Source organism: Pleurodeles waltl, chromosome 9, assembly GCF_031143425.1.
Source record: "Pleurodeles waltl isolate 20211129_DDA chromosome 9, aPleWal1.hap1.20221129, whole genome shotgun sequence".
Classification (NCBI taxonomy): domain Eukaryota; kingdom Metazoa; phylum Chordata; class Amphibia; order Caudata; family Salamandridae; genus Pleurodeles; species Pleurodeles waltl.
The window spans coordinates 693221172-693239387 of NC_090448.1; the positions used below are offsets into that span (position 1 = coordinate 693221172).

Below are 18216 nucleotides of genomic sequence, written 5' to 3' on the forward strand. Positions count from 1 at the left end.
ACAGATGCTTCCATGACAGGGTGGGGAGCACACCTCAATCACCACAGCATTCAAGGACAATGGGATGTACACCAAACAAAATTTCATATAAATTACCTAGAACTGTTAGCAGTATTTCTAGCGTTAAAAGCCTTTCAACCCATAATAACACACAAATACATTCTTGTCAAAACAGACAACATGACAACAATGTATTATTTAAACAAACAAGGAGGAACACACTCAACACAATTGTGTCTCCTAACACAAAAAATATGGCAGTGGGCGATTCACAACCACATTCGCCTAATAGCACAATTTATTCCAGGGATCCAAAACCAACTAGCAGACAACCTTTCGCGAGACCACCAACAAGTCCACGAATGGGAAATTCACCCCCAAGTTCTGAACAAGTACTTTCAAATTTGGGGAACACCCCAGATAGATTTGTTCGCAACAAAAGAAAACGCAAAATGCCAAAACTTCGCATCCAGGTACCCACACCGCGAATCACAAGGCAATGCTCTATGGATGAGTTGGTCAGGGATATTTGCATACGCTTTTCCCCCTCTCCCTCTCCTTCCATATCTAGTAAACAAATTGAGTCAAAACCAACTCAAACTCATACTGATAGCACCCACATGGGCAAGACAACCTTGGTATACAACTCTACTAGACCTTTCACTAGTACCGCATGTCAAACTACCCAACAGACCAGATCTGTTAACACAACACAAACAACAGATCAGGCATCCAAACCCAGCATCATTGAATCTAGCAATTTGGCTCCTGAAATCCTAGAATTCGGACACTTAGACCTCACACAAGAATGTATGGAGGTCATAAAACAAGCTAGAAAAGCTTCCACTAGACACTGCTATGCATCTAAGTGGAAAAGATTTGTTTGCTACTGCCATACCAATCAAATTCAACCATTGCATGCCTCTACGAAGGACATAGTGGGATACTTACTACATTTGCAAAAAGCGAATCTCGCTTTTTCATCTATAAAAATACACCTCGCAGCAATATCTGCTTACCTACAAACTACTCATTCATCGTCTCTATTTAGAATACCAGTTATTAAAGCATTCATGGAAGGGCTAAAAAGAATTATACCACCAAGAACACCACCAGTTCCTTCATGGAACCTTAACATCGTCTTAACAAGACTCATGGGTCCACCTTTCGAACCCATGCATTCCTGTGAAATGCAATATCTAACGTGGAAAGTCGCATTTCTCATTGCAATCACATCCCTCAGAAGAGTAAGTGAAATACAGGCATTTACCATACAAGAACCATTTATTCAAATACACAAAAATAAAATAGTTCTAAGAACAAATCCAAAATTTCTACCAAAAGTAATCTCACCATTCCATTTAAATCAAACAGTAGAATTGCCAGTGTTCTTCCCACAACCAGATTCCGTGGCTGAAAGGGCACTACATACATTAGACATCAAAAGAGCACTAATGTACTACATTGACAGAACAAAGCTAATCAGGAAAACAAAACAACTGTTCATAGCTTTTCAAAAACCACACATAGGAAATCCAATCTCTAAACAAGGCATTGCTAGATGGATAGTCAGATGTATTCAAACATGCTATCTTAAAGCCAAGAGAGAATTGCCTATTACACCAAAGGCACACTCAACCAGAAAGAAAGGTGCTACAATGGCCTTTCTAGGAAACATTCCTATGAGCGAAATATGTAAGGCTGCAACCTGGTCTACGCCTCATACATTTACTAAACACTACTGTGTAGACGTACTAAATGCACAACAAGCTACAGTGGGCCAAGCTGTACTAAGAACATTATTCCAAACTACTTCAACTCCTACAGGCTAAACCACCGCTTTTAGGGGAGGTAACTGCTTTATAGTCTATGCTAAACATGTGTATCTGCAGCAACATATGCCATCGAACTGAAAATGTCACTTACCCAGTGTACATCTGTTCGTGGCATTAGTCGCTGCAGATTCACATGTGCCCTCCCGCCTCCCCGGGAAGCCTGTAGCCGTTTAGAAGTAGATCTTAAATCTTAAACATTTGTACATTTGTAAATAATTATTATAAACTTTTTATGTACATACGTATTCACTCCATTGCATGGGCACTATTTATAGCAAACAACTCCATCCTCACCCTCTGCGGGGAAAACAATCTAAGATGGAGTCGACGCCCATGCGCAATGGAGCCGAAGAGGGAGGAGTCCTTCGGTCCCGTGACCAAAAAAGACTTCTTCGAAGAAAAACAACTTGTAATACTCCGAGCCCAACACCAGGCAGCGGACTGTGCTAAACATGTGAATCTGCAGCGACTAATGCCACGAACAGATGTACACTGGGTAAGTGACATTTTCATTTCACTTTGCCTATTTTACACTTTCACAAGAATCAGTAGGTTCTTGTTATGTTGCTTTAGTTTTCCCCAAAGAATATAACATGAATTGTCTGAATGGAGGAGTGAAATGAGAGAATGTAGAAAAACATTGCTGGATGTGTTTGGTTTGTTGATTCCCCCTGTTGGTGTGACTTTGAAAGATGTTAAAATTAGGAAATTGTCTACTTTAGTAGAGGAATTAACAAATAATACAGTGAATGCTTAACCAAGATTATTGAACAGATGTTTGCTGTTCACTCATTGGTTATTCAAAACTATCTTGCCTTAAATATGTTTTTGGGGAAAGAAGGTGGTGTATGTTTTGTAATTAAGGTGCAGCAGTGTTGCACCTAGATTCCTGGTAACAGATTAAGTATTAATAAATAATGTCACACATAACTAATATTGTGAATGAAATTTATCCTGTTGAAGAACATTTCACGTAGGAGAAGAATAGTGCTTGGTTTGGTGAACTGGGGAAGGACTTATTAATAAAGCACATAACAATATTAATAATTTTTAAGGTTTTAGAAGCTATTTGTATTATGGGCTTAAGGTGCAATTGCCGAAAGAAAAATAATTCAACGATAAGGAGGAGGAAATTATGCTTAATGAGATGAAAGCGAGTGCCTATGAACTGAAGGCCTCACTGAAGAAGAAAAGAAAAATCTAACACAGCAGAGGAAATGTTATAGTAGCGTAGTGTGATACCTTTTTTGATGAAATTATCAGAGGGGGCGAGTTGCATGGGAGTTTTTAAATGTTAGAAAATATTACCTAATTTAAATGTAGTTCAGGTAGCATGACTAGGATGCAGTTATCTTCCATTGGCAGATATTCATATTTGTAGAATAATAGTGCATGTTTATATAATTGCGAGTGAGCCTTTCTCTCTCTCTCTATGTGCATGTGTGTTAATCCATTTCAGAAAAACCATTAAAAATGAAGCCTCAAATGTGGTGTGATCCAAGTATAAAATGTAATATGTATGTTCTCTTAGGATGCTCCTTCATTTTGTAACTTTCTGAGGTTGCCTGCTGATGTAATGTGTATGTCATTCAATAGCTGTGTTGCATAAAAATGTCAACTTGTTCCCTTGACTGCTTATGGTAACCTAACCAATAAAATGCATCATCTAGTAGGTGTCTTGTTTACTAGAATATTGACTGGTTTTTGTGTTTGCAACATAGCAAATTTAACCCTGTTATGTCATATACCATTAAATGCATATGGCTTCTGTATCCTGGAAACATTATAGAAGATGTGTTATTTTGGAGATGAGCTAGTCTTTTGCCTTATAACTTTGTAGCCAGACTCTGTGCTGGTCTGGTTTTTGTTTTGTTTTGTTTTATACCTATAGCGTTCAGTTCTTTCTAAGTGTTCTTTTTGGACTTTCTTTAGGAGCACACTCTGTTAATCTGTTTACGGACTTTTATTTAGTCTTTCCTTAGGTTTCCTTCAGAGGCAGACATTATGTCATTCCTCTTGCAGAGTTACGCTTTAATTAGTAAATTAGAAATTAGCATCAACAAAATATTCACTTTTTTGCTTTGTGTCATGAGTATATTTTTGAATCAATTAATGAGGTTCCAACCTGGAATCTAGTCCTGCACAGGTTTATTTTTTAGCCTCCGACTAAATCTTACTAGTCTAACTAGGTCTTATGAAGACTCAGACAGTCACGATCTTAGGCACCAATTCTCTTAATTAGTTAAAGCGTGGGCAAAGGGAATATGGAATGAACATTGGACAAGCAAGATACATTGATTTCTGAGCCAAACATTTGCTTTTTTAGCCAGAGTCCACTTTTGAAAGCGTGAGTGAGTGTGACAGATACACCATACTGAAAGTATGAACGCTAAAGTAGAGGAAGGGGGGCCTAGTTTTCCTAAGCTGTGTAATTGAAGGAATATCACACATCTGAACTTGCACTGCCCAATCCTTGTTTTCTGCTGCCTGAGGAGAATGCTCTTTCGTCAACAGATTATTTGCAAAGTTGATTCTGGAGTTGATCTTTATTTTTTGTTGACTATCAGACTTCTTAAAGCAACCTTGTATTGTTAGTGGTAAAGAGAGGTTGAAGATATATTCTTTGTACTGCAAGGTATATTTCGCGTAAGGATTGCAGAGTAAAGAAATATTTTTGGTATTTGTCTTAAACTGCATTTTGCCAATATACTTAATGTGTTGAACTACCATAAAGAAAAATATCTATGTCTTGTGACAGAACAAGGATTATTATCTTGAGTTTATTATATGGTCTCTTTTAAAGTAACAAGAAGTAAAATATGTTTTGCATGCTATCCCAAATGGAACTAGTATTGTACCATGAAGATTATGTACTTCACTACAGAGTAAGAATTACTTTTCTTATGTGTATCCTTCCCTTATCCTACTTAGCATGTGTTTTTTTACGGTTATTTCAGAGGAAGAACAACTGAGAGATAGTCTCTGTAATGTAAGGTGTGTAATTGTTGATTCATTTATTTAGGCAAGGGGTATCCAGCCATCTCTATAACAAAAACTATGTTCTATGAAAACCATCCCGAGCTACTAATACTATTAGTGTTGTAATAGTGACCACACTAGACAAGATTATTTTTGTGGCGGCCATATCACCACAGTACATCTAGCAGGTTTGCCAGCAGTAATGTGAAAAAGGCTTTATCAATTTCCAAAGCCTTAACAGGGGTATTACATAGAAGCAGTAGCCACAGTGCTTCTGGCACTAAGGTTATGATATTAGTAATACGTTTGCCCAGCGGCACTTAATTCATCACTCAAATATCAGCTATAAATATGTTTTCAATATTAAGACACTTTTCTTAAAACATCAGCTATTAAGTTCTAAAAATGAGATAAAAAGTTCACGCATTTTCATCTCAAATACTCTTAATTTTGGTATGCATATATTAATTCAATCAACTAAATATTTCTAACATAGTAGGATTGGCTGTACCCAGGAGAGCTACTTACAGGTAGGAGAAGAGCTACTAGTAGCTCACAAGATACCGGTTGGAGAAGCCTGTTTTAGATTTACATACAAAATACAAGAGCAAGAAATATAAAATTGTTGTTGTAATTCAGGAATGTGGTAATAAGACACGAAATTAAAGGTCAATAGAGCTATGGTTATTCTACCTCTCTTCTCATTCTACTTTTACCCATGCACTCCTCCCAGATTCTATAGGAAGGAGTTCAGGTGGACGATGTGTGAATTGTTGTCTGTTTCTTGGGCGTGCCTATGGTGCATTTCAAGCTACAGGTTAATCTTTGACAATAGCCTTTTGAAGTGCTAGTTTCGGCCCAATGGGAACTAGTTAATCCAGTAACCTAAATTTGTACCCCTGCTCCCCTGGGTGCCCTCAGTCATAAGAGGGAGATTCTGCGATACAGACCCTTGAAGTTAAATGTACACTTGGCACTCTATAACAAATATAGGTCAATTATTACATCTATTCCACTGGAAACATACAAACCCAGCCCTGTCTTAAATTGGTTAACTCTATTGATGTAAATCTTGTCCTAACTGGTCCTAGGTCACTGAATGCCCAGTGATCTCTGACTGCAACATCATCTGCATTGGGATGAGCTTTTTGTTTTGTTGGTGCGTTTTTTACCTTGGAGATTGTGGTGGAGCTCCTCCTATTTTTTTGGATCTCTGTAGACCCTAACTTAGCTGTTCTATTTCTTTGACATTAAAGCACTGATGTTATTGAGTGTTATTTACTCTCTGATTCAAAAAATGTTTCTAGCAGGAGTGCAGTAGTATTGTGGCCATAGGTGATTAGGGATAAATGACAGTAACCACACTGTACACAGCCCACTGACCAATGACTGCGCAAACCTCCTCACCCCCCCTCCCGAAAAGACCTCAGAGCATGCAACTAGAATCAGTTCTTTATGTAGTTTGTTGTTTCTTATTTTACTCCGGATCATGTTTAAGAAAGTTTAATTTGGACCATTACTTTTGGTGTAAGTTTTATTTCCTCTTCCTTTCAGGCATTTAAAGCTATTCGAAGTTTCCTGGAAAAGCTAGAGAATGTTTCTGAAGACCCCGCTCAGCTTCCTGAACTTGGTGAGTGATAGCAGCTCTGACACTGGTTTGCAAGGTTCTTACTGAGTGGCTGTGATGTTAGTGTTTGACACAGGACACTCTGGGAGATTCTTGTGTTAAGATTCTCCTTAACTAGTATTTATTTTTCGGGCAATTGTCATCTGCTCTCTGAAAGCCACTCATCTGTCAACTTTAGTTCATTTTGTTATCTTGTTTTCATTAACAGTGACATCAGTTTGCTGGTCTCCTCAAGTTCCAATGAGGACTGGCTTGTGTGTAACAGTGGAACTGTCGCGTAGGCTCTCATTATTCTAATTAGACTACTGGATTTTGAGCTGCAGAATCGCCTGCGGTGTGGGAGACTGAGTCTGAGTCACTACTGGTGACACCTGTCGCCCCAAACTGGGTTTTGCTCCAGCTAGCTAGCAGTGCCTCATCTCTACCCAAGAGCAGGGATGATTGGGCAGCCGAGCGCATGACATAATTGATTTCCCTGGGAAACTGTGGTCACTCAGGTCTCATCCGTTTCTCTCAGTTAAATTAGTCTCACATACACAATGACAAATAGAGGCAGTATATGTTTCAATAAGATTTTAATGAAGCAACTGTATCTTATATAACAAAGCATGTGCTGCAATAACTAGGACGATACAGCATGACCAGATTTATTGTGACAAGGAGAGTAAAGCATAGAAATAACACTACCATATTGTCACTAGAGCCAATAGATTAATTCCTACCTAGGCTATAATAGAACATACAATCCTGGTTCTCTGGCTTGAATCTCCCTCTAACGTGTAAGGGACAGGGAAGTGTTTTCATAATAAAACAGCTGATGTTCTGAGAAAATGTCCCTTCGTAAGGATGTGTGTTTTCTATGAAGGTCAGAGACAAAACTTGTGCCACATTCACCGGCAACCTATCTAACTGCAACCTTGAAAGAAGAAGCACAGAGTGAGCAAGATTGTCTTGTTTGAGAATGTAGTGCTGGCCTAGGCAAAAACAGCTAGATAGAGAGAAATAAAACAAGACGGCAAAAGTGGCTATTGTAAGAATAATAAAACGAAGCTGAATAAAATATATCTAGATTAAAGTACACAGCGGCAGGCCTAGTATGCTAAAATACCGTGCATGGAGCTATAACTAAAATGGCACACTCCCCTTGTCGGTTGAAGGTGGTTCAAAGCCTTAATATACATAAAAGCTACTAAGACTCAACCTAAGATACATATGTAGAAAATGTCAATAATCACAAGTTAAAAGGACACATGAGCATATGTAAAAGGACAATATAAAATGTTAACATGTGGTGCAAAAAAGGGCCGAATTTCAAGAGTTAGAGTCCGTTTTAATATTGCCAATTGAATCCAGGACAATAAAGGACAGGAAATCTTCCACTTCTGCAGGTGTTCAAGTTGGGAAGGCATCGCCGAGAAGGACCAAGCAGCAGTTGTGTCCCATAGCCTGAGCCTTAGCCACGGCAGCAGCATTCCGCTTTGTGCCCAATAATGAGTTAAGAGCCTCATCCTCCAGGAAGGGCAACACATAAGCAGCTTCTCGAAGTAAACGCACCCTCAATGCGCATGTCCGGTAATGAACCCTCAGTGAGAACATCAACAGATCAGTGTCCAATTAAAGCAAGCACTGCGTAGAAAGACAGACTTCCAGTGCATGTTCTAAAGAGCACCAAAGGCACTGAAACATGGGCTGCACCCAATGCAAAACCAGTCTAAATGACAGAGACCAGTCACACTCCAATTCCTGCAGGAGTATTGCTCCAAAGTACTGCATCATGCGTTCACGACACAGCTGCGCTGGTGGGAGCGCTTTCATTCCTTCTTGTTGCGGCGGGACAGCCATTGCGCATGAAAAGTAGCAACAGCAAAATGCCAACTATTATAGCCAAGGTTATTGGAAATCCCCGAAAATACTGGAGAATATTGAGTGGATGGCTGATGGTATCAAACCGAATATGAAGGAGAAGGTGTGAATGAAACCAGAACCAACAGCCTTAAAGAAATTTGCGATTCCAGTAGTACTGGACACGTTAAATATTCATCCCATGAGTTCACCAAAGTGTCTCGTAAAGTTGGTATTTAAAAGGGACTGTATCTCTGCTGACAACCTTGACACCTGAAGTGCGTAGGTCTCGCGTGCAGATGTGAGAGCCACACATATTTTTTTAAACAGTAAAGCCTTGAGTCTGCTCAACTTATCAAAATTCACATTAGAAGTAGCAATATGGGGCCAAATGTCAGCTACCTCTTTTTATCTAGTGGGAGGAAAAAGTTTGTTCCCGCAGCATGTAACAATCTTAGAGACTGAAACAACATAAACTATTCTGGCTCGCATCCCACAACAGTCTTCACCATTGAGGAGAACATAGCTGCCGTTTGAAAGCACCTGGAACGTAGGTCTAATCAAGGGGACTGGAACTCCTTTCAGATAACAAGCCAAGTTTGCTGCAGACACATTACACGCCCCATGCAAGGACAGCTGTTTACAAACCATCAAATGGCTGACAGAAGTCTTGCATTCACTACCACTAAGAAAGACTTCTTTCATGCAACTGAGACATTTGTACGAGAAGGGCAGCTCCCACACCTCATGGATGTAACTATCTCCCAGCCTTTCATATCTGCCCACCAGAATGTGTTTTAAACAGGAGGTGAATTGAAGTGTGGAAATAGGCAGATTAATGACCCCGTGTATTAACCACCCAGCATATGGTATTTCAGCCACAGTAAAAGGCAACTTTTTCTAATTTTTCAATGTGTAGCATGACATAAGTCGCTTCTTTCTTAGCCCTTAGTTGTTGTTGTCGTGTGAAATTAAATGTAGAAAATATGTCCCTTGTGCAAACGTGTTGCCAGGGAAAGAGACCTGCCTTCAGTGTTTGAAGTGTCCAACCCAACTGCACTCTGTCCATGGTGTAAAGACGACATAGCTGTTTGTATAATGTCTATAGCAGAAGAGATAAAGTTTTTTAAGGTATATATCTGGTTGGACAGGGTATTAATTCCATTATCTACAACGACTAATGCCTTCTGTAAATTTTGGTCTATTTGCCTTAACCGGGCAGCAGCTTCTTGTTGGGAGAGCTTCCAAATTTCATTATATACTTCATATAAGTAGCGCTTTTTGCATTGTTTTCTGGGGCCTAACAGGAAGTCCTGTAAGTAGGTGTTATTAGACAACAGACTGAGGTGTTCTCTGACCATCTCTAGTGAGGAACACTTTAACCATCGCTGACATAGTTTCCCTACACTGTATGTTGTTAATATAACCGCATGTTCAGATGTTCGGATGATATATATAGTGAGGGTCCGGCCAACTAGTTCTAAAACCCCCGTGGAGTTTACAAAATGTTTGACACCCATTGGTATCTATTGGCCACAATAACCACCCGCCGGGACGTGATAGCAAAGCATTAAACGTGCCATTCTGGACCCATTCATCGAGCTGATCTTCAGTTGCATTTATATATTTTTACCATTTATGAAATTTTGCAGGAGCAGGAATACTGGGCGTGTTCAATTCCTTAATCTTTTCTAAGCCTAAACAACTTGATTGTTATACAGTTTCGTTGAAAAAAAACAACATTTGAACAGGTATCAGGCATACTCTAAACAAAGCTTCCTTCCCCCGAATTTGCCAGTGTCTAGTTACCCACACACTTTTTAAGTCAATCGACTTCAGCCAGTATTCCTAGCCTTCTGTAGATCCCAATAAATACATTTCGTATTCGTCAATACTATGCGAACATTTTCTATTGGTAGCAATTTAAAATAATATGGCTCACCATTTTTAACATCGTGCCCAGAAAAATATGTAAACTTTTCAGAGTATGTTTTAGAACTCCCTTGCGGTTGAGTTGAACAATGTTCCCATTATGTGTACTTGAAAACAGTCTTTGGAGTTCTTGCTCTGTGGATGAAATGGTGCCCATAATAATTATAGCAAAACATATCACCATAATTCTTTTTAGATTGATAAACATCTTCATTTTCAAATACAGTGTAATACTGTAGTTCAGTCATCATAGGATCAACTGTTTTCACATCCCAATCATCAGAAACAACTCCGGGTATTATTATATCGTTTATTGAAAGTTTAAACACATATGGTATTTGAATGACGTCTGTGGGGCCGTATATAACAAATGTTGCTTTATCCCACACAGTCCCATCAGCAATTGGTATAGCGGAAATGTTCACAAAGGACAAGTCTCTGCAGACCTTGTGCAAAGAAAAATGTGGTTTTAGGACCTCATCCACCAGTTCAACGGTTGATTTTTCAGGAAGAAAATGACCATGTATTAACAAAAAGAATGTTATAACAAACCCAGTCCATAGTAGGGAAGCCAGTACAGTCAAAGAAAGCCACAGATAGTTCCATTGAAAAATGTAAGTTGCTTTAAGCCAATTTATCCGCTTACGTGTTTTTGACAGTTCAGGTGTAGGAGAGGCGAATGAGTCCGATGTGTTGTCATTTATGTCGGCAAAGTATCCAGAAGCAGTTCGTGCAAAAGGTGGAGTCGTGTTTCTAGGTGGAGTGGGTGTTTCCCATGGTGGTTCAGAATAAATGACGCCATCCGTCTGTGTTGAAGTTGTGTCAAATCGATCAGTTATTTCTGTATTGTTTGATGTCAGTGGAACCAATGCAAGATAATTTTCCACCTTCCCTGTGGTGTGGGAGACTGAGTCTAACCCACTACAGGTGAAATCTGTCGCCCCAATCCAGGTTTTGCTCCGCCTAACTAGCAGTGTCTCATCTCTACCCAAGGGCAGGGATGATTGGGCAGCCGAGCGCATGACATAATTGATTTCTCAGGGAACCGTGGTCACTCAGGTCTCATCCGTTTCTCTCGGTTACATTAGTCTCACACACACAATGACAAATATAGGCAGCATATGTTTCAATAAGATTTTAATGAAGCGACTGCATCTTAGATAGCAAAGAATGTGCTGCAATAACTTGGATGATACAGCATGACAAGATTAAAATTGTGACAAGGAGAGTAAAGCATAGAAATAACGCTACCATATTGTCACTAGAATCAATAGACTAAGTCCTACCTAGGCTATAATAGAGCACAGCACATTAAGCTCTAGTTCTGCCCTTCAAGTTCCCCTGGGAAGACATCATCCCCCATAACTGAGCAAAGGCCTGAAGTCTGCATACGTAGCTGTAGCAAAGCATTCAGCAATCAGCTTACAGTTGTGGTTCTCTGGCTGATGTTCTGAGAAAATGTCCCTACTTATGGATGTGTGTTTTCTATGAATTGCAGAGACAAAACTTGTACCATGTTCACCAGCAACCTATCTAACTGCAGCCTTGAAAGAAGCACAGAGTGAGCAAGAATGTCTTGTTTGAGAACGTAGTGCTGGCCTAGGCAAAAACAGCTAGATAGAAATAAAACAAAACCACAAAAGTGGCTATTGTAAGAATAAATCAAAGTGGAATAAAATATATCTAGGTTAAAGTGCACAGCGGCAGGCCTAGTATGCTAAAATAACGTCCATGGAGCTATAACTAAAATGGCTACACAACAGAATGGCAACTCCACATTATGCAGGAGGACTGAACAGGCATCAGGAGTCAGTAGAGAAGAGAATGAGAGTGCCATGATGGATGTTTAGATGGTTCTGTGCGGTGCTGGGGCGGTTATGCTGATTTAAAGTATGTAAGATCCTACTCCATCATATGTAGCCCCGACTCCATCTTAGTTCATGGAGACCACCCTCTAACTTAACTTAGACGATGGAAGCCACCATATTACCTGATTTATGCAGAATCATTGTCATGTCTGCCTTTAAACACAGATGTCACCAGCCCTTCTCCTTCTAGAAACTGTGACAGCATCAAGCTCTTTGATTTATGACATGTATAAAATAACTAATTCAACATTTATCTGGGTCAGATGTCTCCTCCTCAGCATGCCGAGGTTAAATGAGAACACATACAGACATATAACCAAAATAATGTGGTCTGAATTGACGTCCTTTTGACTTACATGTTCATGAGGAAACATCTGGGATGCATACCTTGAGGCACAATCTGTCTTACATCCCCAAACTCATGTAAAAAATTACAATTTCTGATAAGATTTAGTATATGAGGACTTCCACTTGTCAGGAGGGGTCCTTTGCCCAAATTATCACCTGAGAATCTGCCAGAGACGGTTTGAACTGCTACCAGACCACTTCACACTTAGCAGATGATTCCTCTCGTCTGAAACTGATAAAGCCAAGTCTCGAAGGAAGACCGACTGACTGCTACCGCAGTTGGTGTTTGCCCTTCATGGGGAACACTATCTTCACACCTCCACTGATAAAGACAGCCTTGTCTGTCAACAAGGTATGCAGTGCTTCACTTCTCCCTAAGAAACTCTAGAATGCTAGTTGCTTTTCTTTTCATGCTATCATACTGTAGCATAGGCTACTCCAACGAGTAGCTTGTGTGCTACTTGTAGCTCACCAACACCCCGTAAGTATCTGTGAGGGAACAGCCCAGCCTACTAAATTAGAAGCTTTTGCTTGGTTGAATTATTATGTACATAAAAAATAGAAAAACAAGTATACAAGAAGAAAGTTTATGCATTTTCAGAACTTATACGCTGATACTTGGAGAACAATTGTTACATTTCCAAAACATATTTAAAGCTGATATTTAGGGGATATATCTTGCGACATTAAGGGAGGCTTATTAGTCATTTTCGTGGTGCCAGGGGCATTGCAGCTGTGACTGTTATAGTACCCAGGTTGAGGCGTTCCAAATTGATAAAGCCTTTCTGACTTTACAACTGGTAACCTTCAGTGACCCACTAAGGGGATCACTGTTAATAATCTTGCATGTGGTCGCCACCAATGTAATCATGCCTGGTGCGGTCACTATAACAACATTATATTAATATGAGTAGCTCAGTTTGATTTCATTGAGCATTAGGAGCTCTTATTACAGTAAAGGTTGGAGTCCCCTGACATAGCACATAGATACAGGCAGTAAGGTGTTAGGTTATAGATAACATTTTAATGACATTTTAATGCTGGAAATGTTAACCTGTTCTCATTATTTATATTGTGTTTTGTTGGCGTTATTGTAACAGTTTGTGTAGCTGTTTTAGATGTACTGAGAAACAGGTTGTCCCTGTAGTAATAAATACTTTCTGATAGAGACTTCTTGTTGCAGATTCCTTACCTTAGAATTTCCCCGGGCATCAGGCTGGATCCGCAGATTTTCTTCGATCAGCACCCCTGCGCGCTGTTAGGTGGTGTCTGTCGACTCCGCAGGTGTGGGGATCACCGTGATGACGTTGCGGTCGTATATAGGCGCCACCCCAGCGTGCTGACGTCAGTTCTTTTTTTTCCACGCCAGCCTACACACAGATCAGTAGAAGTCATTTTTCGACTAACTGTGACACTTTTATCGATTTGTTTTTTACGAGTTTTGGATGTGTCGCAGGATGTTCTGAAAGACCGAATTCAAGCCCTGCGACTCCTGTCACCGAATGAGGTCCGGGACGGATTTGCACCACGTCTCTCTCTGGTGTCTGGATCACAACCACGACCCGAAGTCGTGCTCTGAGTGTTGGGCCATGAACCCGAAGGCTTTAGGGAGTGGTCCCTAAAGCTCATGGTGGCTCGGCACTCAACTCCGTGTCACTCCCAGTCTCGATCGAGAGGAAGGTCAGGAGACAGGTCGCAGAGTCATCACCACTCTTCATCGTCCAAGTCATCTGGACATTCGGATCACAAGAAGAAGGCCAAACGTTCTTCGACTTCGCCACATCGCTCGGATGACGCAAAATGGGAAGAGCGTCAACGCACTAGGCCTCAGTTTTTGGAGCCTCTGTCTGGGTCTGTTCCAACCTCCCCGACTTTCTGGAAGCCGGTGCCACCCCTGCCTAACTCAAGGAACTTTTTTGAGGCCATGCGTCTTATATTTGGACAGACCGGCTCGCCCTCGAAGCCTTCGGGTCCAGGGCAGTCAGTGGGGGCCCCCCTGGGTTCCAAGTCGACAGATTCTGCCCCAACTCCAGCGGGCACCTCTGGATCCGTTTCCCGATCCGCCCCGATGCCAGTCATGCCAACGTGCCCTTCCCTGGCTTCAGGTCAGACTTCAACGCTCCCTACGTCAGTTGGGCCCACAATCGACGACGATCCTATACTAATCCCCGATGAGCTGGAACAATTCCGTTTTCCATGGGCTCTCCTGGGCCCAGGGCTGATCCTGACCCCTGTTGCTAGGGGTATGGATGTGGGGATAGTGTAGAGGGGTCGTAGGACCCTTTAGAATACCAGCTTGACCCTTACATGGACTGGGTTCAGGATCAGAGTGACGCCTGAATGTTGGACACCTCTCCTGACGCTGGCATGTGCTTTCTCTCCCTACCGTGGCTACGGAGAAGGGAGCATCATACTGTATGGTAGTGAGAAGGGCTGCTGAGGTTTTGGACCTCGAGCTTCCTTCTGTGGATGCCAGGACTAACCTCCTGACAGAGATCCTTCAGTCTGGGGCCTCCAACTCGGAACCCCTCCTTCCCTTCAATGAAGCCCTTACCGATGTTCTTCTGGGTACCTGGTCCAGACCCAGCACAGGGGCTCCTGTGAATAGGACAGTTGCCCAGCACCATCGGCCTGAGCCAACTGACCCAAAACACCTGCCCCAACACGCTTTGCCTGAGAGCCTGGTCATCCAGGCTTCGTCATCCTCTGGCACATTCTCTACAGCTCCCCCGGAGAGGGAATCAAAAAGACTGGACAACTTAAGGAAGAAGATGTTTTCTTCCGCCAGTCTAGCAATGCGGTCCGTGAACACCGCATGCCTTTTGGGCAGCTGTTCCCTTACTCTGGGATACAGTCGCTCAAGTACTGCCTCAAGTTCTGGATGAAGCCCGGACCGTTCTCTCCCAAGCCGTTGGGGACAGGAGAGATGCAGCAAAGTTACTGATATGTTGAGGACTGGATACGACCAACTCACTGGGCAGATCGGTTGCATCGACAGTGGCCTTGAAGCACCATGCCTGGTTGAGGACGTCTGGCTTTTCAGGGGATGTCCAGCAATCCTTGAGGGACATGCCCTTTGATGGCACCAGTCTCTTTGAAGACAAGGTGGACTCAGCACTTGAGCGCTTTAAGGATTCCCGGGTTACAGCTCAGTCCCCTGGCGTCACGGCCACTCCTCCCTCCAAGCAGTCCTCCTTCTGTTCTTTTCGTGGTTACGGAAGGGGCACCCAGCCGCGTTCCTTTCCACGTGACCACCGACCCGTGCATGCTGATAAGCCCTTTCGTGGATGCGGGATCCCACAAGCTTGTGGATAAGGGAGCCAGCAGTCCCCCTAGTCCACTCCTGCCCCCAAACCTTCCTAGTCCGTTGGAACATCCGGGACCAGTTGGCGGCAGGACTCGCCATCACCTGCCCCACTGGGAATCTGTTACCACAGACAGGTGGGTGTTACAAATTGTCTGAAGGGGCTACTCCCTCCCCTTTGAGACGTCTCCTCCAGCCATTCCACCATCGTACGATCATCTATCAGAGGATCATATGGCACTTTTCCGCAAGGAGTTCAAGGCCCTCTTGGCCAAGTGAGCCATAGAGAGAGTCCCTGCGCCAGAAGTAGGTCATGGTTGTTATTCCAGCTACTTTCTGGTGCCCAAAAAGGACAAGAGCCTTCGCCATATCCTAGATGTCCGGTCTCTCAATTTCTTCCTCAAGAAAAAGAAGTTCAAGATGCTCACCCTAGCTCAGGGCCATTCTGCCCTGTACCCTGGAGACTGGATGGTAGCGTTAGAATTGCAGGATGCCTATTTTCACATTCCTGTCCTGCTGGCCCACAGACATTACTTGTGATTCGTTGTAGGTCACGAACACTTTCAGTTCACCGTGCTCCCCTTTGGTCTTTCCAACACCCCTCGGGTGTTCACAAAAGTGATGGTACTGGTTGCAGCTTATCTGCGCAGGATAGGGGTTCCAGTCTTCCCCTACCTCAACGACTGGCTGTTGAAGGCGGACACGCCCCAGAAAGTCATCTCTCACTTCCAGACTACCACAAACCTCCTGCATTCGCTGGGGTTCACTATAAATGTGCCAAAGTCACAAGTGACACCCGCTCAGATGATCCCTTTCATCTGAGCTGTTCTGGCAATTTCGGTCTTATCCTCCTGAAAAGAGTGTCCAGGATATTTGGGCTATGATACCGATGTTTCAGCCTCTATCCTGGATTTCGGTGGGAATGATTCTGAGGCTGCTGGGCCTCATGGCCTGCTGCATCCTGCTGGTCCAACATGCCAGATGGCATATGCGGGCTCTGCAATGGGACCTGAAGTTCCAGTGGGCGCAGCATCAGGGGAATCTCTGACATGGTTCAGGTCTCTGAGAGAACTGCTAAAGACCTGCAGTGGTGGTTGTCGAATCAAGAGTGGGTCAACAGCAGATCCCTCTCCATTCCCCAACCAGATCTCACGGTAGTGATAGATGCGTCACTCCTGGGATAGGGCGGCCACATTGGAGAGGTGGAGATCAGAAGTCTCCAGCAGAGTCCGAGCTCCACATCAACATTTTTGGAGCGCCGGGTGATCCAACTTTTCATTTAAAGCATTCCTTCCCTCTCTCAAAGGGAAAGTGGTGCAGGTGTTCACCAACACCACCGCTAGGTGGTACTGCAACAAACAGGGCGGAGTGGGGGTTTAGGACCCTTTGTCAAGAGGCTATTCGCCTCTGGACATGGCTGGAACGCCACAGCATTTTACTGGTATTTCAACATCTGGCGAGTTCTTTGGCCATCAGAGCAGACAAACTCAGCCGTCGATGCATAGTCGATCACGAATGGCGTCTCCATTCGGAGGTGGCTCAAGATTTCTTTCAACAGTGGGGGGAGCCTTGGTTAGATCTGTTCGCCTCAGCAGAGAACGCGCAATGTCAGCTGTTTTGCGCGCTGGAGTTTCCAAGACATCACTGACTCGGAGACGCTTTTTGTCACGAGTGGAGTTCCGGCTTCCTGCCAGTACTACTTCTCCCCAGAGTTCTGAAGAAGATCAGGCAAGACTGGGCCCAAGTAATCCTGGTGGCTCCGGACTGGACAGGAAAAGTCTGGTATCCTGAGCTATTGAGCATGGCCATTGACCCTCCGATCAGACTGCTCCTTCGGGAGGAACTTTTTTCGCAGCAGCAGGATATGGTCATTCACCCGAACCAGTCCAGTCTCCACCTCCTTGCTTGGAGATTGAGTGTTGCCAGTTGACGGCTTTTGACCTTCCGCTCAAAGTCTGTAATGTAATCTTGGCAGCCCGGCATCCCTCCACCAAAACAGTATACGCCTGTTGTTGGAAGAAATTTGTGTAATGGTGTATCAACAAGTCTGTTGATTCTCTCTCTGCACCACTCTCAGAGGTTCTATTTATTCTTTCTCTTGCCCAGCAGGGCTGTGCTCTGGGCACCCTCAAGGGATATTTATCTGCCATCTCTGCCTTTTTAAGGCTACCAGACCAACCTTCTTTGTTCAAATCTCCCATTGTTGGGAGGTTTCTCAAAGGCCGCACACATATATTTCCTCTTATCCTGTTCATAATGCCCCAGTGGGATTTGAACTTGGTCCTCACATAACTCATGTGTGCTCCTTTCAAGCCGCTCCACATCTGTCCTCCACAGCTCTTGACCCACAAAACTGCCTTCTTGATTGCCATCACCTATGCTTGCAGAATGAGCTCCAGGCTCTCTCTTCTAAGCCGCCATTCCTAGCAGTACATCCTGAGAAGGTGGTGCATAGTACCAGGGGTTCCTTCCTTCCCAAAG

At 43.0% G+C, this 18216-nt stretch overlaps 1 protein-coding gene across 1 annotated transcript in view; it reads left to right on the plus strand.

Moving 5' to 3' along the window:
• Positions 1–18216, plus strand: part of SCYL1 (SCY1 like pseudokinase 1) — a 1332837-nt gene that overhangs the window by 693356 nt on the left and 621265 nt on the right. The window contains exon 12 of the mRNA XM_069207794.1: positions 6369–6444. Coding sequence (XP_069063895.1) covers positions 6369–6444 — 76 coding nt within the window. The remainder of the gene's footprint in view (positions 1–6368; positions 6445–18216) is intronic.